General features: G+C 37.7%; 1 protein-coding gene across 4 annotated transcripts in view; it reads left to right on the top strand.

Moving 5' to 3' along the window:
- PDILT (protein disulfide isomerase like, testis expressed) overlaps positions 1-23,322 on the top strand; it is a 53,597-nt gene that overhangs the window by 20,127 nt on the left and 10,148 nt on the right. For all 4 annotated transcript variants that reach the window (XM_074280946.1, XM_074280944.1, XM_074280947.1 and 1 more), the window contains exons 3-9: positions 745-951; positions 10,908-11,041; positions 14,745-14,882; positions 17,288-17,398; positions 17,470-17,595; positions 19,458-19,655; positions 21,933-22,053. In XM_074280946.1, coding sequence (XP_074137047.1) covers positions 745-951; positions 10,908-11,041; positions 14,745-14,882; positions 17,288-17,398; positions 17,470-17,595; positions 19,458-19,655; positions 21,933-22,053 — 1,035 coding nt within the window. The remainder of the gene's footprint in view (positions 1-744; positions 952-10,907; positions 11,042-14,744; positions 14,883-17,287; positions 17,399-17,469; positions 17,596-19,457; positions 19,656-21,932; positions 22,054-23,322) is intronic.

Here is a 23,322-nt window from a genome sequence, read left to right as displayed (position 1 = left end):
AATGTGGGATTGTTCTCTCTCCTCACCTTTGCCCATGGACTTCTCTGGATTCCTTTATGTCTCAAATAAAGTCCCATTTTTTTAGGAAGTCTTTTTCAACCCCTCTTTATTCTAGTACTTTCCTGAAGTTAATTATTTTCTAATTATGTTGTGTATGGCTGTTTGTATGTATTTGGAAATATATATATATATATGTCTCTCCCATTAGATTGTAAGCTACTTGAGAAAGGTGTGTCTTCTGCCTCTTTTGCCTCAACACTTAGCACAGTGACTGGCACATAGTAGGAACTTAATAAATTTGATTAATTGATAAGCAACTCATAAAGATCAGCCCTTTGTTGTTCATTTATAGCCAACTCCTCATGACCCAGTTTGAGATTTTCTTTGCAAAGAGAGTGGAGTGGTTTGCCATTTCTGTTTCTAAGCTTATTATACAGATGAGGAACTGAAGCAAACAGGCTTGAATGACTTGCCCAGGATCACACAGATAGGAAGTGTCTGAAGCTAGATTTGTATGCATAAAGATGAGTCTTCCTCACTGTAGACCTGGCACTCTATCCACCATGACACCTAGCTGCTCTGGATGAGCCTGATGCAGTAGACAAGTATACTTGTCTATCTGTCCCTATATGCCCCTGCTTTTTTTGGGGGGGGCAACAAATTTTGCTTCTTATTCTTTTCATCTCTCCCCCCTAGAAATTTGTGACCCTCCTTATCATTTTTCTTGCCTTGTTTCTCTTCCAGATAATCCTCTATCAAAACAATCCCAAAATCTGATAAAGGAAATGGGCAAAGCAGTGGATATAATGGGAAAAGAAAAAACTGGAGTCCTATTTGGCAAAGTGAATATCACCTCCGAGAAGTTGTTGGAGCAAGAATTTGCAATCAAAAATGTCCCCACAGTGAAGCTTTTTGTTGAAGGTCAAAGACAGCAACCCATTGATTGCAGAGGTAACTATCCCCAGTCCTTTTCTTGCAGATCCCCACTCTGGATGGAGTCCTTTTCTTTCTGAGTAATAGTTAGGAGAAAACAATAGTTGGACTGAAAGAAGAAGGGTTCACTCAGTCCATTAGATCATTAGTTTAATGCATAGACCTCCAAGCTATATTTTGGGTTCAATCTTTTGCATTCAAATCTCATCAGAATTTTCTCCGTTGTCTCAGCCAGGGATGTCACCTACCTATGCAATGCTAGATGTAGAAGAGAGGAAAGGAGGGCAAGGTATGGAAGGAAAGGGAAATAATGTTTTTTCCCCCTAGTGCCTGTTTTCTTTCTGTATTCCAAGCCCTTGCTATTAGGCTGAATTCCTTTTAACAATTTATTTTGCTGTCTGTGATGATGCTCAGACTTCATTATGGTTCCAATGATTCCTGGTTCACTAAAGGGGACACTGAGTCACAGAAGATTGAGGCAGAGAGTAGTGTATAGGGCTTTACTCGGCTGAGTCTAAACACAGCCCAATGGGAAGAACACCATGTTGAGTTTGAGAACATCTGGACCCAGCCTAGCATGAGAATAGCTAGCTAGATTACTTTGATTTATTCTTACCCTTCTTTTTCCCCAGCCTTTATTTGCTCTTCCGTAAAAGACGAAGGTTGGACTAGGTGATTTCTATTATCCTGTCCATTCTAACTTCATTTTTCTTTGAAGTGATGGAAGAATGTTGGACATGGAGTAAGGATATGACTGACTTAGAATCAAACCTCTGAACATCAGTTTACCCTTAGTGACTTCCTGGGATTAATGATATCTGCTGTACCCACTTCACAAGATTGACAGAAAGATCAAATGAAATAATATAAAGCCCCTTATTGTGAATAAATGTTATCTTATGAAAGGGAAACTTTTTCTTTCTCAAGCTGCCAATGATGAGAACTAAGCCCCTTGAGTGGAGTAGTGAAGGGGAGGTTTGAGTATGGTAGATCGAGCAAGGGTTTTGACCCCTGTCCTTCATGGATGCTCTTTGTCTGTGTCAGTTATAATGATGATCTTTATTTTCTAATGCTGAGCCTGGGCTCTTGCAGACCAGATTTTGGAGACCAGGAAACATAGTGGGGGAATTATGGGAGTTGGGAGAAGTTTTCAGAGGGGTTCACAGGAGGAAGAGATGGCTTTGGTGGGGTAAGGGAAGTTATAAAATGGGATCCTGCTGAGAAGCTGAAGGTTTTTGAAAGGGATAATAATCAAGGGGGAATTTCATTAATGGAGATTCTTATTCCCAAATTGACATGTGGGAGGCAGAATGAGAGAGTGGAAAGAAACCTAGATTTGGAGTCAACTGGTGCTGTTTTGGAATCCTGCCTCTATAGTTTGTGGGCTGTGGGACTTTGAATAAGTCATTTGCCCTCTCCAAATCTCATTTTCTTCATTTGTAAAATGAAATGATTGTAATTGACTTTTTAAGCTCTAAATCTATGATCCTAAAGATCTATGGATTGTTAATAATGGTTTCTAATCTATGATCTATTCTGTGGCTACAGAGAGCAGCTCGTCAAGTAACACAAGTACAAAACCAGACACAGGGGGAAAAGGATGGTTTTGTGGGAAGATCATTCGTTTCTTTCTAGTTTCTAGCCAGGTCATCAGTGCTCTTTAACAAATCACACATTTTTTGACTCATGAATTTCCTGCTCCAGGAAGTGTTGGTGGTACCATGTTTCCCACCGACCTCATTTGAACTTGAGGGTGTTATTATGAGGATTAAAAAATAAAGGATTGTGAAAGGCTTGCTGTTATAGTTTTAGAGCTGTCAGTGTAGGACTCTTTCCAAAGAATATAAAGGACAAATGCCTAAAGGTCCAGTCACTAGGCCAGAGTTTAGGCCATCTTGCTCCTTTGACATTAGGTACAATTGCAGAATCATAAGAGCCAGAATATGTTTCAGTGATGATCCAGTTTACTTCCTCCCCTTCATTTTACAAATGAGAAAACTGAGATTTGTATAGGGTTAATGCCGGGGTTTGCTGACAATTACACAAGTGATAGGTGTCAGAGGCAGGATTTGGATGCAGGGCCTTTGACTTTAAGTGTATCCTTTTTTTCTACTACATCTTCCATCTGGGAAGGAGAAACAGTGCACTTTTCTCCAGACTGACAGAAATTTTTTCAGTTACTCAGGGAGAAGTGTGGGGAAACTGGATCCAGTGGGCAGCCTGATCTTGCTTTCTGGGTCATCTCCATGGCATCTTCTGAGTGAAACTTGGCTTCAATCTTCATTCTCTCCCCCCATATCCCTCTCTTATACCCCCACCCCTGCTCCATACCCCATCCTGTTTCCCAGACACTTCAAAAAACAAAGGCTTGTGGAAAATGTCCCTCCGGATTTTCCCTACATAATTCTCTAAATCTTTCCCTCTGTACCCATGGTATGGTGGATCTGTTCTCAATAAGCATTGTTGTAGTCTATGTATTCCATGCTTTGTTGGAAATTCCCTCCCTTCATCAATATTCACAGGACACCTGTGATGTACCAGGCCTTTCAGACTGCAGTGGAATCTCTGACATGGAGGAGCTTGCTGGCTAGCTGGGGAAACTAGATCCCCCAACCTCATCCATCATCCTTTAACCCCAATCTACATTACAAGGCAGAGCATTGTTCATGTTCAATGCATGGGAGAGACAGAAATTGCCACATGATCTTGGAGAAGAGGAAAAAAGATCATTTTAGGGTGAAGGGTGAGAGTAATCAGGATTGGGAGTCCTTAATTACTCTCTTTCTCTTAGGAATCAAATGTACCAGCGGTGTTTCTATAGTTCTTATCCCTGGAGCCACCCAATTGGAAAGGAACCTCCACTTCAAAGCTAGATCTGGGGCCCTGGAGTAATAGACACTAGAATGGGGCAGCTCATCTGTATAGGATTGACTTTGGTTCACTGAAGTTCTCTGGATGGCCAGCAGAGGGAAATCATTTCATGTATCAAAATTACCAGAACAACTACCCTTCAAACGGTCACCTCTGTCTAGATTAATGTAAGAGTCAGAGCAGACCCTGAGATTCGCAAGAACAGCAGAGTTGCAGGGCTGCTGAGGAGTGAAGGGTGGGAGGGGAAACTGGTTGAATGGGAGACTTTTGAGGTGCAGTTGAACAAACGAAACTGCCATTCTTTCCTATCTTGGGGGAATAGTCAAAGGTCATGTGGAACACCTAGTTTCTGAGAGTCAGATCAAATGCTATGTTGATGAGTTTTAGTCCTAGGGCTTCTTAAATATTTTCTATCAGGATGCATTTTTGCCTGATAAGTTTTTACAAGACTCTAGTATAAGATATATAATGAAGTATTTAGTGACAATAAATATTGAGGGAACTTGTGGTCAAAAAGAGGGATTGTTTCTTTTTAAGGATGCCTGTCTTAGAATTAAAGGTGAGAAAATCTCATTCTAATGTGTTTGCTCCTGAGCCTGGGGTTTAAATAGAGCTGTTGGTAAGGAAGGATAAAATAGGGAATAAAAAAAAATTGCCCAGAGTTGGCAACAGACTCACTTTAACTATAATGGAGCTGTGTAGGGGGAACAGAAACAATTTCTCTCTGAGGACTTTGGGTTTGAAGCTGCTCTTATCAAGTAGTTGCGACAGCCTTTGGTCCATCATTTCTTCTGTCTAGAGGGTTGGGTCTGAACCATAAGCCTGCTTTCTTTTGGGTGTGTCCAAACTTGCCTGAAAGCAGCACAGTAAGGATATTGCAATTTTGGGACAGTGGGTGGACCTGGACAGGATCCATGAGGCTGGATAAGGGAGGCTGGGAAGATCTCTGGGAGCCCTTGATGAGGCAATGACTTGAAACTTATCTATAGGCTTTACAATGTGAGAGATATGTTTAAAGATTCCTAATCCCTATTACATTTTGGAGTCTCTCTGGAATACAACCAGAACCAAGGAAGATGATGGGAATAAACTGAGTATTGGAAGACCTGGACTCTAAATTCAGCTATGTCACTAAGCAATTGTATGACCTGTAATAAATTATTTAATTACTCTCTGATCCTCATTTTTGTCATTTACTAAATGGGAATAATTTGTCTACTTGAACCAAATGGATAACATAATATCTATCTTAACATTCTTCACAGGATTGCATGAAAATATTATGAACAATTACTAAAATATAATGGGCAGATGGAATTTTGTACTATTTATTTGAAAGACCCATCAAAACTGCTTGTGCATTTTTTTTTGTAGAGGCAACTATGAATAAATGAAAGAAAGAAACAGCATTGGGTTTAGAAATTATGCAGTCCTACATGAGATCTCTGTAAATCATTCACAATGACTTTCTGGCTCAGTCATTATGGCATCATGGGACTTTTGAAAGACATTGGCTACATTAAGCCATTTGCCAGAAAATGGACTGAATCAGGCAGCACCTGCTGCTGTCATTTTGCTGTTCCAACTGTGTATAGATGCCCAGGATGGCCATGGTGACCTGGGTAGGACATATTGTCAAGCATAGGGGCACCTCAGACTTATGAGGTATAATTGTATCAGTGAAACTGCCATTCTTTCCTTTCTTGGGGGAATAGACAAAGGTCATTTAGAACACCTAGTTTCTGAGAGATCAAATGCTATATTGATGGAATGGCCAACTCTGAGATGAAATTTAGAGGCAGCTTAAACTTTTTCTATCGGTACCCGTTTTTGCCTGAGAAATTTTTCATGACTCCAGTCTATAGGTATACAAATCAAACATTTACTGATAATGAACCATAATTTCATGACTTCCACATTCAGCTATGAGAACCCCATATGGATTGAGACCCACAGTCTAAGAAGCTTTGATATAGGCTAGAAATAGAGCAAAGCAAATTCACAGGTGTTGACTACATTGTAAGTTATTGATGGCAGTGAAGGATTAAGAGTGTTTAAATGTGAACCAAACATCTAACCTATATCTCTTTTGAACGTCACTGAATGATTCTGTGAAATTAGGCACTAAAATTATTATTTTTTTTGGATAATTTGGATATTGGATAAAAATATATTTTTGGACAGGGAAACTGAAATGGAGGTTAATTAACTTGTCCAAAGTCCCATGGCTTGAACCAGAAATAGAGTTTGAGCCCAAGATTTCCTGATTACCAAGTCAAGCATTCTGTCCTCAATACTCTGCTGCTTCCTGGGGAAATGAGGGACACATTTGGAATGTCAGAGCATTGCAGAGAGTAAAAATCCATTTATTCTCCAATTATTTATTGAAGATCTGCCAAATGTCAGGCACATAGATAAGAGATGTACGTTATGCTTTTCTAGTTTATATTGATTAGCTATTATGGCTTTATTATCTATAAATTGATTCCAGTTTTCATGAATCACAGACATCTGGACAGAACTCTCTCCTTCCCCAGCACCCTCCAAACATCTACCCTGCACAGCTGACAAGCCAAGGAAATCAAAGCTTATGCATCTCTCATCTGTCTAGTACCCATACACTGCTTTATCATCACAGGACCCTGGGGAGTGGGAGTACTAATGAACTTTTTTTTTCTTAGTTTTTTTGTCTCACAAATACCTACCTTCTTGGTCCCTTATTCATGTGATATGGATCCACTCTCTGTTGAGGAGGAAATTCTTTGTCCCTTAGACCTCTTCAACTCTCATGTCCTTCCATTTTTGCCATACTTTTATATCTCTTCCTGTTACTCCATAGTCCTCCATGACTTCTGCCTTCCATTTTATCTGTTATATTTATTATAAATAAATTCATGAATTACAGATACCTGGACAGAATTTTTTCCTTCCCTTGCACCCCCCCCAAGAAAAAAAATCCCCTGTACAAATGACAAGCCAAGAAAATCAAAGCTTATGCAACTATCATCTGTCTAGCACCCACACATTGCTTTATTATCTCAGGACCCTGGGGGATGGGATTATTAATCAACTAATCATACTGTGCCAGGAGATAATCTAAGCTGACTTCCTTGTCTTGACTATACCTTTCCTTCCCTGTAATGTTCTTTTGTCTAAATTGTAATTGTTCTCTGGGAGCAGGTTTCTTGGGGAGCTTCTGGAGGCAGCCTTTCAGTTCATTTCAATAATCCCAAATGCAGCCAGGAGTCCAAATCCTTTACTGTCTCTTTCCAAATCTTATCTCCTTCACTTGGGGCTTGGCTAGTTTTCTGGAGGCCTTCCAGATCTTGGTTTCAGTGTTCTCCACAGGACAGCCTTCAACCACTTCTCTGTCTTCTTTCGTTCTGCCTGACTTGTGAATCTCCTTGACTGAATCTTGACTCTGAATCTGCCGAAGTCCTCTTTGTCCCTGAGAGCTTCTTGCTTTATGCTGCACACTGAGTGCACACCAATCATTACATCACTAGAAAACCATTATTTGTTGTAGGAGTAAATCAATGCTAAATTAGATTTAACCATTGTCTCTGCAATTCCACTCAGTACCTTGTTTCAAGTTCTGGCCCATAACATCTCCTTGTAGGATCAGATCAATCATACTGAACCATGCTAAATTAGATAATTATTGTCCCTATCCATTCCAGTGACTTAGCACCTTGTAAGAATCCTAACATCTCCCCCTTTATTTTGATTTAGAACATAGGGTGATCATGACCTCCCTTGACTTCTCAAGGAGGTGAGAACCCCCAAAAAGAAAGTGATCACGCTTTACCTGACTGCTCAAAAAAGAAGTGAAAACATAAAAAGGAGGTGGTCACATCCTCTCTGACTTCTCAGGGAGATGAAAACACCAAAGGAAATGGGAAATCAAAACAGATTAGCCGGTTTCTGAAGGGGCTCACTTGAAACAGGTATACATAAATCCACCAATATGGGAAGTATTACACATAATTACATAAATTATATAAGCACATAGTAACATAACACATGAGGAATTATACATGTCCACAAGTCCTAGAAATAGTCCAAAAGGAATCCATTGTCCATTAGTTTTTGTGCCAGGAATCCCATAATTCCTGCAAGTTTTGAAGTCCTGCAATAATCTCATCAATAATTTTTTATCTCAAGGAATCCAATGATCCCTGCTGGTTTTCAAGTCCTTTAACAGTCTTATCTTGTATTAGGCAATGCAATCATTCCTGAAGATTTTGTTCTTAGTTCTTCTCCTTTGTTTCCAGATTTTTCTCTCTTTCTGTCTCTCTCCAGGTGCTTGTTGCTACCTATCTGTTTCCTTCTCCATCTGTTTCCTTCTGTCTGTTAAAATACAAGCAAACCCTCTCCCAGGCAGTTAACCTATCTAATTCCCTTCTATTTACCACTTTTTAAATCTCTTCTCATCATCTGGCAATTACATTGGAGCTGTTTGCACTGGACACTGCCCTGTTGGTTTGAAAAGCCTGTATTGTCCCCAGTTGCAACCCATTTGTGCTATTTGATTGCTTTTCTGTTGGTTGATCATGTAATCAACATTTTCCTTAGGCATTTCCTCAATTCTTATCCCATTTGACAACTGTCAACTTTTAAAGTTAAAGTTGACCATCCTGTCTTCCCAAATCTTGTCTGCTCTTCTGTCTCTCCTTCCTCCCATTTAGCTACACAACCATCTTCTGTCATCTCCTGTGAGTGTTTCCCAAAAGTAAGTCCAGGGCCCTTTTAATTTTTTTCTTACACTCTTGTTGTTGTTGTTACTGTGACTGCTGTTTGTCCTTCATAATCAAAGATGGCCAATGACATCAGGAGGGTGATATCTTGATTTGCAAGTAAATTGGATTTAAGTGAAACAGAATTGCTCAAAGTCATCATGACTTCACCAACTCCCATAGATTTGTCATCTCTACTAGTAGGAACTATGTTTCTGTATCATCAACTCTTTGCTAGACACTATACCCAGATCTCTGTGAGTGTCATCTCAAGGTCAACATGTCCACAATGACGTTTCATCTTTCTCCCTACAGCCTCCATCAAAATTTCTTCTATTTTCTATCTCCCATTCATTCAGATTTGTAACCATGAAATCATCCTCGATTCTTCCCTGTTGCCATAGTTAATCACTCACCAAGTCCTGTTAATATTACTCTGTACCCATCTCTCTCTTCTATTCTCTTTTCTCCATATATTTAGCCATCACTTTAGTCTAGTTCCTCACTATTTCTTGCCTAAATTATTATAATAGCCTCTTAATCTCAGTGCTTCTAGTCTCTCCCATCTCCAATCCATCCTTTCAAAGAAGTATAAAGTTAATCTTACTGACACAAATCTGATCAGTTCTTTGTTCAAAAAGCTTTAGTGGCTCCCTATTTCCTATGAATTAAACATTGTATTTAAGACAGTCACCATTTGGTTTCCACTTACCTTTCCAGATGTATTTCCTGTTTTCCTCCTTAAGGAAGCTTTACTCAGAGTACTTTCGTAACTATTCCCTGAACTGGACCTATTCCCCACCTCCAAGCCTTTGTATAGGCTAGAATATATTGTCTCTATTTCTCCCTTCAGGCCTCAACCAAAGTGCTGCCTTCTCCCATGAAGCTTTGTCTGACCTCTCTAGTTATTGGTGTTTGCTTCCTCCTCAGATTATCTTGTATTTGTATATGCATATATAAACATATATATATATACATATATAATATATGTGTGTACATATTATACATATATATGTGTATATATATATATATATGCATATTTTATCTCTTCAGGAGATTGGAAACTTTTTGATGGCAGGAATTGTTAACTTTTTTATGAGTTTTATCCTCAGCATCTATTATATGGCCTTGAAACATAGAAAGCACATTAATAAATGGGTAAATGATTTAAGTTGACCATAAGGTGACCCAATGTATCTTTTTTTAATCCAAACTTTTTTAATGTTCTTAGAAATACCATGCAAAGGAATGGATTACAAAGGACCTAATCTATTTCTAATTAATTGATTTCTAATAGACAAATATGAATTTATTAAGCACCCATTCTATGCTCACTATCTACCAGGTTTTTTCACTGCTATAATACAATTAGAAGGTAGTCTCTTTGCTTTTGAGGAATTTATAATCTGCTTCCCAGATTAAAGCAGAGAAGGAAATAGATGGCTCAGGGGTCTCTGAAGGGTGATTTGAATCACTCCTTTTCTCTGGATGGTCTGGCCATCCTCATTGGCCAGACAACCCTAGAATCTTTGTTCAGTGCCCAGTGTCCCTGAAATTGATTGGACTTGTATGGATGTTCTCCTACCCTTTTGAATAATTGATGCTTTGATTCCCATTTGTGCCTAGAAATACCCAGACTGTTTCTAATTATCACAATTGGGTTGGCAGGAAAAATTCTCATAGAGCCAGATTAGGCTTAAGGTCACTGTTCTACCTTTTTTTAAGTGCAGATTATTACATGGATGGATAAAAGGTCTAAAGGGAGAAGCATCTGGAAAGAAATTATGAGGGATTGCAATACAACAACTCTTGTGAAGTAGTTGCTGTTATTGATTCCAATTGACAATTGAGGAAACTGAGTCATGTTCAGAATTACAAAGCTAGCAATTTGTCTGTGGGAAGATTTGAACTCAAGTCTTTCTGGTCACAGACCCAGTTCTCCATCCACCATGCCATCTAGATGCTCAAGAATGAGTAGGATGAGCACAGTATTTGAAGCCAGGAAACTCTGAGTTTGAATGCTAAATTAGATACTTACTGGCCATATGACTTGAGAAAGTCACTTAATCTATTTTGCCTTAGGTTCCTCCTCTGCAATATAATAATAACATCTACTCCTAAGATTGTTGAAAGAATCAAGTGAGATATTTGTAAGGTGCTTTGTAAAACTATATAAAGTACTATATACATGCTGTCATTATTATCATTATTGGAGGAAGCTCAAGAGGCACAATAATGCTGAGATATAAAATGTGTAGAAATCTGGAGTAGAGCTAGACACATTTTTCTGATTTTACAATCTTGCCGAGACTATTACCCACACTCACCTTGTGCCTGGCTGCTCATTCTGGCTATTTCTTATTCCAGGTGTTATTGAAGCTGCAGCCCTTGTTGCATGGTTGCGGAACCAAATTAGACTCAGCATTGTGTTGCTCACGAGCCGAGAGCAGACAAAGACTTTTATCAGCTCGAAGAAACTGTCTGTCATTGGCTTCTTTGAGGTAAGAGGAATGAGGGGTCCTACACTGGAGATGCGTGTGATATCCCTAACTTTAGATTCAGTGCTTTGAACTTTCAATTGGTTAGAGTGGAAAGGATGGGAGGGGTAAGATGGCACAGGGGAAAAGCCATGAAGGAGGCTACATAGAGTATAGGAGCTCTGCCTTCAAAATCCACCAAGGACATGTAGGAACTTCAATCCTGTGGGACTCATTGCTCTGTAAACTTTATTCCTCACTTAGAACTTAGAACAATCATACATCTTGGTCATTGATCAGATTTCATTCAAATTCACTGAAAAATTTTGAGGAATCAGAGGATCATAGATGAAGGGATCTCTGAGGAAAACTAGTCCAAACTCCATCATTTGAAGATGAGAAGACCAAGACTCACAGAGATCAGTTATTTGCCCATGATTCCCCAGATAGTAAGCATCAAAGGCAGAATTTGAATCCAGGTCATTCACCTTCAAAGCCTGTTACGTTCTTACTAAGTGCTAATGAGATAATGAGATATAGGTTCTTACTAAGTGCTAAGTCGGTACTTGACAATTCTCTAGTTCTGGCCTTTACTGGGAGTTTTTACTTGTGAATTCCTAGGGAAGAGCTTGCATGCTTAGGAGGAGCAAGTTCATTGGTTGAAGTAATTTTTCCCAGAAGCCCTTGCATTATCCCACGCCCATTCTCTGGGAGGATAAAAGAGGGCAGCTCTGGAGGAAAGAGAGAGTTTTGTCTGGACGAGACTTGAGGCTGCTCTCTGCAGGAAGGGAAGTCTGCTCTCTACAGGAAGAAGAATCTGTCCTAGAGATTTGAGCTGACACAGCAGATCTCCTCCCAGAGAGCCATCAGCAGCTTCTGGAGACAACAGCACGTTACAAATTGGCGTCCACAAAGTGGGGCAAGGACTTTTGCTTATCCTGACAAGGACGGATTCTGAGCCCTTCAGAGGAGCAAGACCGGACCATCGCAAAAGCCAATGCTAGTTTTAAGCTTTTAAGACTTTCTTCTTATTTTAAGATTCATTGTAGCACAGAAGAAAGACCCCTGAATTTGGAGTCATACAACATGGATTATAACAATAGTAATAACAATAACATTTAAAAAGTGCTTAATTATATTTCAGGGATTGTATTAACTGACCTAAAATTATTATCCCATTTGATCCTCACAACAACTCTGGAAAGTAGTTGCTATTATTATTATCCTAACTTTTACAAATGAGGAAATTAATAAGGCAGAAAGGTAACTTGATTAGGATCACACAGCAATGTGTCTGAGGGCAGATGTGAACTCAGGTCTTCCTTATTCCAGATTTGGTGCTCTATCCATTGCATTCTGCTACCTTAATCTCTCTGAATATTGATTACTTTATCTGAGTAAAGAAGGAGATGAATTATCTTATCTCAGAAATCAAAAGGACAATCCTTATAAAAAGAACCAATGCTCCCAAGTTGTAGACTAAACAAAGCTTCTGAGCTTTACTATGGAACAAATAAAAATTTAAGGAATAACAAGCAGTTGGGTTGAAACAGAGCTTACACTTCATTGAATGAACAAGGTCAAGTTTCTCTGCTGTCTCACTTGAATTCAGCAGGTCCTCCATTCTCTGAGTTCCAGTAAGTATTTTTCTAATCAGAGAAGCAAATAGGGATGAAAATAAAGTAAAAAGGCCTTTAAGGTGTTTTACCTAAAAATAGTAAAATAATAATAGATGGGATCTCACACTCTTGAAATTGAGAAAGAAGAAAAAGAAAAAAAGTTAAATGTTGGAGGCAGAGTAATGATGGGAAGACAGCCACACTAGTATATTATTGGTGGAACTGTGAATCAGTATAACCACTTTGGAAAGCAATTTAGAATTATACAAATAAAGTGACAAAAATGCCCATACTCTTTGATTCAGAGATTCTATTTCCAAGTATATCGCTCAGGAGGCTATTAATAAGGAAAAATATCCCCAAATATACTAAAATTTTTATAGCAGATCTTTTTGTGGTAGGAAAGAATTGGAAACAATGTAGATCTCTATTGATTGGAGAATAGTTAAAGTATGAGACATGAATGCAATAGGTTTACGTTCCAATATGTTGTAAGAAACAATGCATATGAGAAATACAGAGAAACATAGAAATATGGAAAAATTTACATGCTCTTATACAAAAAACATAAATTCTAACTAGAATATAAATGAACAACCACGAAACAACCAAAAATGAATGTTAAAAAGTTGCAAAAAAACAACATGAATCTTCAGAAAAGATAGGAGATAATACTCTCACTTCATTCCTTTGCAAAGTGGGAGAATAAAGAGTGTGGTACATTGTGCACATTTTCAGATATTTTTGTTGTATATATTGGTTTTGCTTAGTTTTTAATCTTCTTCTTTTTTCTTAAAATATATTATTTGATATATGGGATTGTTTTCTCAGAGGAAAATAGATACTTGGAGATATTCGAAGGTGATGAGAAAGCAAAAGATGCCAACAAAAATATTTTTTAAAAAATTCATGTAAGAGGAAGAAATGGTAGTTGGAAAAGGTTCCTAGTAGAAGAAGAAAGGAATGGGATTGGGGGAATAGATAGAGGAATTATAATTACTGAGAAGCTGAGATATGTTTTCTTCTAACACCAGGAGGAGAGAGTGGGTGATATGGCCAGCATACTTAGCTGGAGGTGGGGATCTCATTGAACTCTTGTCACTGAATTAGAACAGTGAGTCACTTGTATGGGGTGTAGTGGTGGTCAGCAAAATATCAGTTGCTGTGGGGAATGAGCCAGGGTTGGTACTCATAAAGGTAGAATTGGATTGTCAAGTAGACAAGTGAGTCCAACTAAGGTTATATACTACAAATATATAATGAGTTAGGAAACAGGGGTTAGAATAATGATTTTGTGGATATAAGGAATTCTTGGAAGAGGAAACACTTTGGAGATCTATATCTTCTCTGTATTGTATAGAATGGAATAAAGTAGTGAGATTTTAATGACTTGCCCAAGATCACATAGCCAAATCCTTTGTAAAAAACCAATGGCTGACACCATGCCCTTTTACACAGGTAGTCCTCAACTCTGGATCCAAGTCTCTTTATAATGCCATATGGGTAAAATCAACTTAATCTCTCCAGGTATACTTAACAGTGTAGAGGAATTGAATGGCACATGCTGCCCAAGAATTGCAGATTGGGGAAGCAATAAATTTAGGATAACAGCTAGGGATTCACTGAAGTGACAGACTATGGAAACAAATGAACCTGGAGTAGACCAGAAGAAAAGGATTGGATCCAGGTCAAACCGTGATTAATGGTTAGTGTGAATAAGAAAGTAGGAAAAATAAAATAATAACCTATGATTGAAGAGTGAATTTTAAAATTCAGAATCTTGAAGTTGGCATAATTCCAACTGTGGGGATGGTTATTCTCCATTTGGCAAAAAAAGAGATAAAAGAGGTCTTGGGATTCAGAGGTTGAGTAACTAACCAAGTTACTAATCTGAATCCTGATGTTTCTGAGGTCAGTGGCAGGGGATGGGATAGAAAGGAAGACTAGAAGGCTCCTAATAATTACATGGAGACTCCCTTAGTTTTTTGGTAAAAAAAAAAATATGTAAACAATTTATTAGCTTTTAGTATAAAATACTTAGTTCCTTATAGAATATTTTTTGCTAAATTTTCCTTTCCCAAATATTTTTTTGTTGGGTATGGGGATAGGATCTCCATGAGGGGACAGTGGAACTCTTCTATGAACTAGTAAAAGACTTTCCAGAAGTTCCTTTTGGACTGACAGAACAAAGAAATGTTTGGATTCTATATGGCATTACCATTGACACCATGGTAGTATTCCAACAGGTATGATTCTGAAACTTTTTGTAATGAAGTTTTCAAAAGTGGAATTTTTTTTTGAGCCAATTGGGGTTAAGTTACTTGTCCAGGGTCATACAGCTAAGAAGTGTTAAGTACCTGAGCCCAAATTTGAATTCATGTCCTCCTGAGTTCAGGGCTGGTACTCTATCCACTGCACCACCTAGTTGTCTTTTAAATGGGCAAATTTTTTAAAGCACAAATGAGGCAACAGTCATGAGTTTGGTCTTCATGTAGATGAATTAGGCTGACATGTTGAAAAATTATTACCTTCTATGCTCCTGACTCTGACCAAACTTTCAGATTGTGGATACAAACTCATCTTTGCTACCAGAGGAAATTATAAATGATTAAAGTAGAGAATCTGGCTTGGGAATGTCATCACAAGTAGAATGCTGAATAAGGAATTATATAATAAGCTGTTTGAAAAGACTCAGTGCTATAGCTTGAAAAATCTGTTTTATTGATTTAAGAAGAGTGTTTGCCAAGTATTTATGAATAACGATTCTAAATTACTGTAAATCATATTCCACAATAGTGATTTAAAGTGATTTCAGAAATGAAAACCCTATTGGAAAAGGTGTTATTTCTCCTTCATTTTCAACTGGGGAATGACTTGGATTTAAGTGAGGGACAGTTGCACTAAGTCACCAGCCTCCCTGGCTCTTACACAATGATCAAATCTAGTGGCAAAACACTAAGATCGACATGGTAGCCTAACACTAACCAAAACCCTAAACCCTAAAACTAACCCTAAATCCAACCTTAAACTTAACCCTAACTGTAAATTCGCCTCCCAACTCTAACCCTCACCCTAACCCTAAACCTAAATGTATCCTGAACTTTAACCTTAAATTTGTGCCTCCTAAATTCTAAATCTAATCAAGAACTCGAGATATATTGTATTTCTCGAGTATATATATGTATACAATACCTCCCGACTCTAGCCCTAAATCTAATTCTAACCCTAATCATAATTCTAACTCTCCCAACTCTAACCCTAATTCTAACTCTAAATGTGCACCTCCTGCCTCTAACCCGAACCCTAACCTGAACCCGAACCCGAATCCGAACCTGCTTCAGTCACCTTCATGGCCATTGGAATAAATTGTTCCATCCACCCATTTCTCCAGGGGAAATCTTCATGTGCTTAGGCTAAATGATTTCCTAACTCATTTCCAGGTTTGAGGTCTTTTCCTCATCCTCAACCTGGTTTAGCTCATCTGTGGAGACAGTTTTATTAAGATGTGTCCACTGCACACACTACAGCTTCTTGGAAGCAATAGGTAAGAGTTGAGCGCCAGCTGGACACCAAAAGTAGATGAGTGGCTCTGAAAAGGGCTCCTAACATGAGAGGTTCTAGCCTCCTTGAATACCTCAACCAGAAGTCTGGATATTATCTCATAGGGAATATTTGGAACTGAAGTACATCTTTGGGTGGTATTTCCTAATTCCCCCTTTAAAAGATTCAGCTTCCTAATTCTTCCTAATCCTACTAACCAAGACTTAGTAGTCATTCCATGTTCTTGATCTTGCCAAATTTTATGAAGGCAGGGAGTCATATCTGAACTCAGTTTTGTATCTTTCTCTTAGTGCCTGTCCTACAGTTCTATATAATACACATAGGTAGTTAAACATTTTTTGAATTGAAGTAGAAAAATCCCATTTTTGTAATCCAACCATCAGAGAAATCTGAATTTAGGGAAATAGACCATACTTAGAGTAGGTTGATCATAAAGACCTCTCTTCTTATGCAATAATGAAAATCTGAGAACCCAAGACAATCCTTGAGATAGGAAGGAAAATAAATGATTGCCCTGACTGGCCTCTAATTTGAATCCATGTCTTAGTCACTTTCGGGCTGAAAAAAATATAGGAGAGAGAAGAGAAAAATGGAAGAAGATAAGGTCATAGGACTGAGTTATAGAATAACTGGATAATTTCTACTTGAAGTTGCTCTTACTATCTTTTAAGCATGGACTCTTGGCCTAGAAGGGAACTTGAGAGATTGTCAGTTTTCCTTTCCTCCAAGTTGAACTGTATCTGAACCAGGTTTCTTAACCCAAGGTCCACCCCATGGACAGTTTTGATGGAGGAAGGCAATCCATGAACTTGGATGGGGGAAAAACTTAGATGTCTATATTTCACTGAGTTTTGATATTCTATGTAATCATTAGTGTTTTGTTTTTTGCATTAAAAAATTTCATTTTGAGAAGGGGTTCATAGGTTCCATCAGTTTGCTCAAAGGGCCTGAGATTCCAAAAAGATTAGGAAACCCTGATGTAAACTATTTCAGGCCATCAACAATCTATAAGACAATGAATTATTTTATAATCCTACTCTATTGGTCTATATAGGCACTAGCCTAAAATGTTTTTCTTCCTTGGTTCAAGGGAACAATTGTGCATTTTGAAGAATGTGAAGAAGACAGACACATCTTGAGAGACCTCAGTCAAATAGTCAAATTCTTCACCATGGACTTGGTTATAGAGTACAATATAGAGGTCAGTGTTCAAAAGTGAAAAGGTGAAAAAGAGGAAATATACACCTGATGCTTTTGTTTTTGATATTTCAGACCATGGACCAGATTTATGATATGCACATCAGGAATCATATCCTGCTATTCATCTCTAAGAACTCTACAGAATTTGGGGCCTTAGTTAAAACTTTTGAATCTGTGGCTCAGGAGTTCAAGAACAAGGTCTGTAAAAAGGGACTATTGGTTTCTTTATGTTAGTTTACCTGACGTTACCAAAGGTTGAAGATTAAGCCCAAGATATTTTGTGGGGAAGCTGTTCATCTGTCCCAAACTATCTCTTTACACAGAAAAGCATCAATTCAATAGCTGCTGCTCTTTTATGAGTAGGACAAAGAGCTATTTAAACTTGTTTCCATAAATACCCAAAGTATAGATGTAAAAGAAGTCCCAATTTTCACAGTGGTTTACATATAATTGACATGCTCTTCTATTCAAAATTCATGTTTCTTATCCCTCAGACTTTCTCCAAAGGTCTCTTCCTTTTATTCTTTTCATTTTTTTGCTATTTATGTTCCATTTTAGGGGAAAAAGAAAAGCCTTTTGCTGTATCTAGTTAGTTTGGCCTAACCTGAAAAATGACAACTAGTTCAAGTATTACTGTTTTAATATTATAAATGTGGAAACTGAGGTTTTTAGAGATTTAAGTTATTTTTTTTGGGGGGGGGGAGGAAGAGGGAATCTAGGTCTCCTTATTTTCCTAGGTGGAAAGTACAGGGACCATCAAGAATCTGATCAGTATGGAAGCTTTAATCTCCATTTCTAACCTGGACCAGTTCATCTCTCCTGGGAAAGCCTGGTGGCTCCCATGCGCATGGTCTCATCCTATTGTTGCAGGGAGCTTTAGCCCTACTGCAGTTCAATATAGGAAGACTGACTAATCTACCATTTTCAATCTCCCCAGAGGCAGTATTACAGGAATATCCTATCATACTAGGCAAAAGACTTGTTTAAAATAACATAGCCAGTAGGTCTCCTAGGCACTCCTTTGGGTTTAACTTGCTGCAAATGCCCTGACAAGGGAAGAGAAAAGACAGCATGGTGTAGAATCTGTATTGTTCAGCATAACTGTAACCAGGAATTATTTTTCTTGTTGGAGGATGCAGACAGGAATAGACAGGAAGTGGGCAATGCTCACAAAGTATGCAGACATCCAATATGAGGAAGCATATCTAATCTAATAATCTAGGAGGTTTTTTGTGCTTTTGAAGGACGGACTACAGAGTATGAAGGAGAGGGGGGGAGGAGCTAGACTTGTTTCCACCCTATTATCAGATTAGTCCATAGTTGCCAATGATAGGGCCAAATGAGGAGCTGGGGTATGGATTCTGAGGTGGGGAGGGGAATTGACAAAAATGAATGTGTCTCTGGAGAATGTGGTCAGTGCCTTCTAAATTATGATGTTTCAGAGTAATAGGAATAGTGACTAGGGCCTTAGAGGAAGAGATTTTCTGAGGAGCAGTGGCAAAGCTAATTTGATCATGGCTCCAGAACTACTTGGAAAGGCATGGGCATTAAAAAAAAGGAAGAAATAACTGGGGGGGGGGAAAGAAAATATTAAACAAATAAAAGAAAAAAGGAGGAAGTTAAGGAGAGTAGAGAGGGAAAGTGGAAGAAGAGAAAATGAAAAAAAAGATGAAATGGCTAGATCTTCTGTTATTTTGAAACATCTATATCTTCCAAATAATAAACATAAGTGAAGATTTCTTGAGACATAGGTGTCAAATACAACACCCCCAAAACCAGAATAAAATGAAATTGTCAAATTAAAAAAAAATCTAAAAATACACTAAAATATAGATGACATTACATTTTAAAACTAAGTTACTATGTGGCCCACAGGGATTCTTATGTTTGGTTTAGAGGCCTAATTTCTATTTGAACTTGAATCACTAGTTAAAACAACCTGAGAAAAGGAATGAAGCATGACATCAGGTAATATTTGATTTAGCAAAGCTCTTCTACTTTGGCAAAGAACACAAAGATAATTGTATTTTGTTTTGTTTTGCTTTGCTTTAATTTGGCAGCTCATCTTTCTCATGGTGAATACTGATGATGTTGACAATACCCACGTTTTAGAATATTTCCAAATCACTTCCTGGGACATTCCTGGTGTTCGAATTCTAAATCTGACCAAGAACATGAGATACAGAATGCCTGCTGAGGAAATAACCTTCAAAAACATGAAAAAGTTCTGTGAGAACTTCTTGGATGGGCTTGCAAAGGTTTGGATTTGGTTTGGTTTTGCTTTTTTGGTCAGGGGGTGAGTAGTATAATCTGGTAATTTTCTATAGTTCTATTGGTTAGGTTCAGCTTTATGTTGCATAATAGATATGACAATTAAAAGCATACTTTTTGGGCTCAACTTTGAGGTATGGGGGAGAAATAGAATATTGACTTGAATTTAAAATATTCTCTTACTGGATGATAGGAAAAACTTTAATTTTATTTGATTTTTAAAAATCACCTTCCTTTTTAGAAAGAATTAGTTATTTCAATGAATAATAACAAATGGATAGAATATCTGGTAACTTTCAGCAATCAAAGAAATTCTTAATTGACTGAGAATGAGTTTGGGATGGTAAACTGGTGAATAAGCACATTCCAAAGCACCCATTTAGGTAATTCAAGATCACCTAGGAAGTAAATGATAGAACCAGCATCCAAACTCTGGACCTCTTATCTGTGAATTCAGGAGTCTTTCCCAAAAACTTATTGCCAACTTTTCAGAAGCCACTTGCAAGCAATCTACTAATCTTCTAATTATAAATTGTTCTCAATTATGCATTAAGCATTGAATTAAGAAACTATGGTTTTGGATCTGTGCATATTTGAAAATAAGAAAATTACAAAAAAATTACAAAAACAAAATTCAGAATTTTTACTGATTCTGATTTACTTTTCAACCTCTAATTAGTCTACATTCATGAAACTTTTCTGTATGGAGCATACTTCACCTCTATCCTTCTTCTTTCTACACCACCCCATCCCATGTTATTTGTTGTGAACAAATATTACTAAGAATTCTATGGTAAATTATAATCTCATCACTCAGAGTCTGCCTCCCCCTGCTAGCAGTAGCTAGGTGAGTCAGTGATTAGAACCCCTATCTGGAGTTAGGAAGACCTGTGTTCAAATGTAGTCTCAAGACATTTATCAACTGAATGATGGAAGGCAAGTTACTTGATCTTTATCTGTTTCCATTTCCTCAACTGTAAATAATCTTGGGAATAATCATAATACTTCCCTTTCCAAGGTGGATGTGAGAATCAAATGAGATAAAATTTGTAAAGTACTTAACATAATGCCTGACGTATAATAGGAGCTTCATAAATTCATGTTCTAGTCTTCCCCCTGAAGCCCTTAATTTGTCCATTTATTAGGTGGTAGGTCCACTTACCAGGTGTTTGTAGGAAAAACTCTTGATTCCTGCTTTCATTCCTTTGTCCTAATAATAACTGTGATATTTTAGGTCTTTATCAGATATTTTTAGAGACATGACTAATGTATTTGCAAAGGCAAATTAAATAAGGTGTTTTGTGTGTATGTGTGTGTGTTTATGTGCACATGCATAGGTGTGTCTGTGCATGTGTGTGTGTTTGGTGAGGGACACAGAGTCCATAAGAGGGCTTTGGAGATCAATTAAGCAAGAAAGTTTTATGGAGTGAGTGCCTGAAATGTGCTTAACCAATGGTAGATGCTACTGGAAAATTTATGAAAAGTTTTGTTTAAATATTTGTGATAAAGAGACAAAAAAAATTGGCTATTAAATTCAGTGATCAGTCCAAGAGTATATATAATAGTAATAATATTTATATCTATCCATCTATTTAGCACTTTAAGGTTTGCAAAGAGCCTTATATAGGTTATCTTATTTAATCATCATAACCCTGGAAGGTAGACACTATTATTATATCCACTTTCCAGAAGAGGAAACTGAACCTGGCAGAGTGTCACCCAGCATCACCCAGCTAGTAAGTGTCTGAGAAAGGATTTGAACTCAGAGCACCCTGCCTGAAGATTCAGCATTCTATATAATATATTATCTAGCTGCTTCTCTACATGATACAGTAGGACATAGTAAGAAGCCTACTGTACTTGAAATAAAGAGTTCTGTTCGTATCTCAAGTCTGCTACTTACTACCTGACACAGCAGCTCTGTGCCTCACTTTCCCTTTCTGTCAAATGAGGAGACAGGACTAGATGGCTTCCAAGGACCCTTCCAGCTGAAAAGTCTAATGATTTGCATTTGCCCCTGTCATTCATTTCAATTCCAAATCTATGATCTTAGTTGACTAAAGTACCTTCTAAGTCTAAATCTATAATCCCATGACCTAGGATCAATCAGTAGGTTTCAGCATTGATTTGTATGGGTCAAATATGCCATCATTTCTGGTCAGGGTGAAAAATCTCTCCTCATCCTCAGACATTGTGACTGGAGCTAGACATATGTGTGCCTTTTTACTTTATAATCTCATTGAGCTTTTAATTTGCCTTTTCAGCAACAATTACCCAGTGAGAATATTCCTAAAGATTGGGATACTAAGCCTGTTAAGGTGCTTGTGGGAAAGAACTTCAAGGAGGTTGTCTTCAGCCATAAAAGGAATGTGTTTGTAATGTTCTGTAAGTATTGCTCAGGGAAAATGAATGCAGGAGGGAACAATGGCGCCTAGATATTATCATACGTGTGGTTGTTGGGGCATCATTAGAACAAGCTATCTGGCTCAGCAGAAAGAAGGCTGGCTCTGGAGTCAGGAATTCAAATCTCGTCTCAGATATGTACTAACTATAACATTCTGAGTAAGTCACTTAACCTTCTGTTTGCCTCAGTTTACCCAACTGTAAATTGGGCATAATAATAGCCTCTACCTCCCAGAGTTGTTGTGAGAATCAATTGAGATGATATTTTTAAACTGCCAAGGATAAAGTTAGTGCTACATAAATGCTATTTAATAATAATTCTTTTGCTTCTTTTGCCTCAATTTTTTCTGATAACAGCACCTACGTGGAAGGGTTGTTGATAAATAAAAATAATATTTGAGAGTGTTTTAACATAGTACATGGTAATGGTGGCTGTGTTTATTCCCTTATTCTCCTTATTGTTAAAGGGATTACATCCAAACCAGTACATTACTATAATTTAGATTAATTCCTCTTAATTGGTTGCTATATTCAAAACATTATTTTCATAAGGAAAAAAAGAGTATTATTGGTCAACATGGAAGACCCTATGACAGTGCTAAATATGGATCCAGGAAACTTGGAATTAAAAAAATCTCTTTTGTCATCGTGTCTATGTGATTATGAATATACTACTTCTCTAAATTAGATGTGTCTTTCTAAGACTTATCTACCACATTAAAGATGACTTGCATTTTTTTTTTTGGAGGGTGGAAGGCAATTGGAGTTAAGTGACTTGTCCCATATCACTTAGCTATTATGTATTGAGTGTCTGAGACCAGGTGCTATCAACTGTGCCATCTAGCTGCCCCCAACTTGCATTTTTGTAGAGGGAGTTTCTATACTGTCCTGATCCTCCTTAATGGTAGCTTCTTCCCCCTGAATTATCTCAGTTTATCCAGCATATATCTTATTCCTATATGATTATTTTCTTGTTGACTCTCTCATTCGACTGTGATCTCCTTGAGAACAGGGATTGTATTTGCCTTTCTTTGTCTTCCCGGCATTTACATGGTGCCCGATGTATAATAGGTATTTAATAATTAATATTGCCATGAAAATATAATTGTCTGCATCTTGTTCCATGGGAATATTGTTATAATTACAGCTCAGAAGTCAATGTTAGGTGTGCTCAAGAAATTAATTAATGCAAGCAGCTGAAGGAACTTGTTTCAACACTTTTTTTCTTTAAAAACATATTTCTTAGGTTTT

The sequence above is a fragment of the Sminthopsis crassicaudata genome, chromosome 1 (assembly GCF_048593235.1).
Source record: "Sminthopsis crassicaudata isolate SCR6 chromosome 1, ASM4859323v1, whole genome shotgun sequence".
Classification (NCBI taxonomy): Eukaryota; Metazoa; Chordata; class Mammalia; order Dasyuromorphia; family Dasyuridae; genus Sminthopsis; species Sminthopsis crassicaudata.
This window is presented reverse-complemented; position numbering and strand designations above follow the sequence as displayed.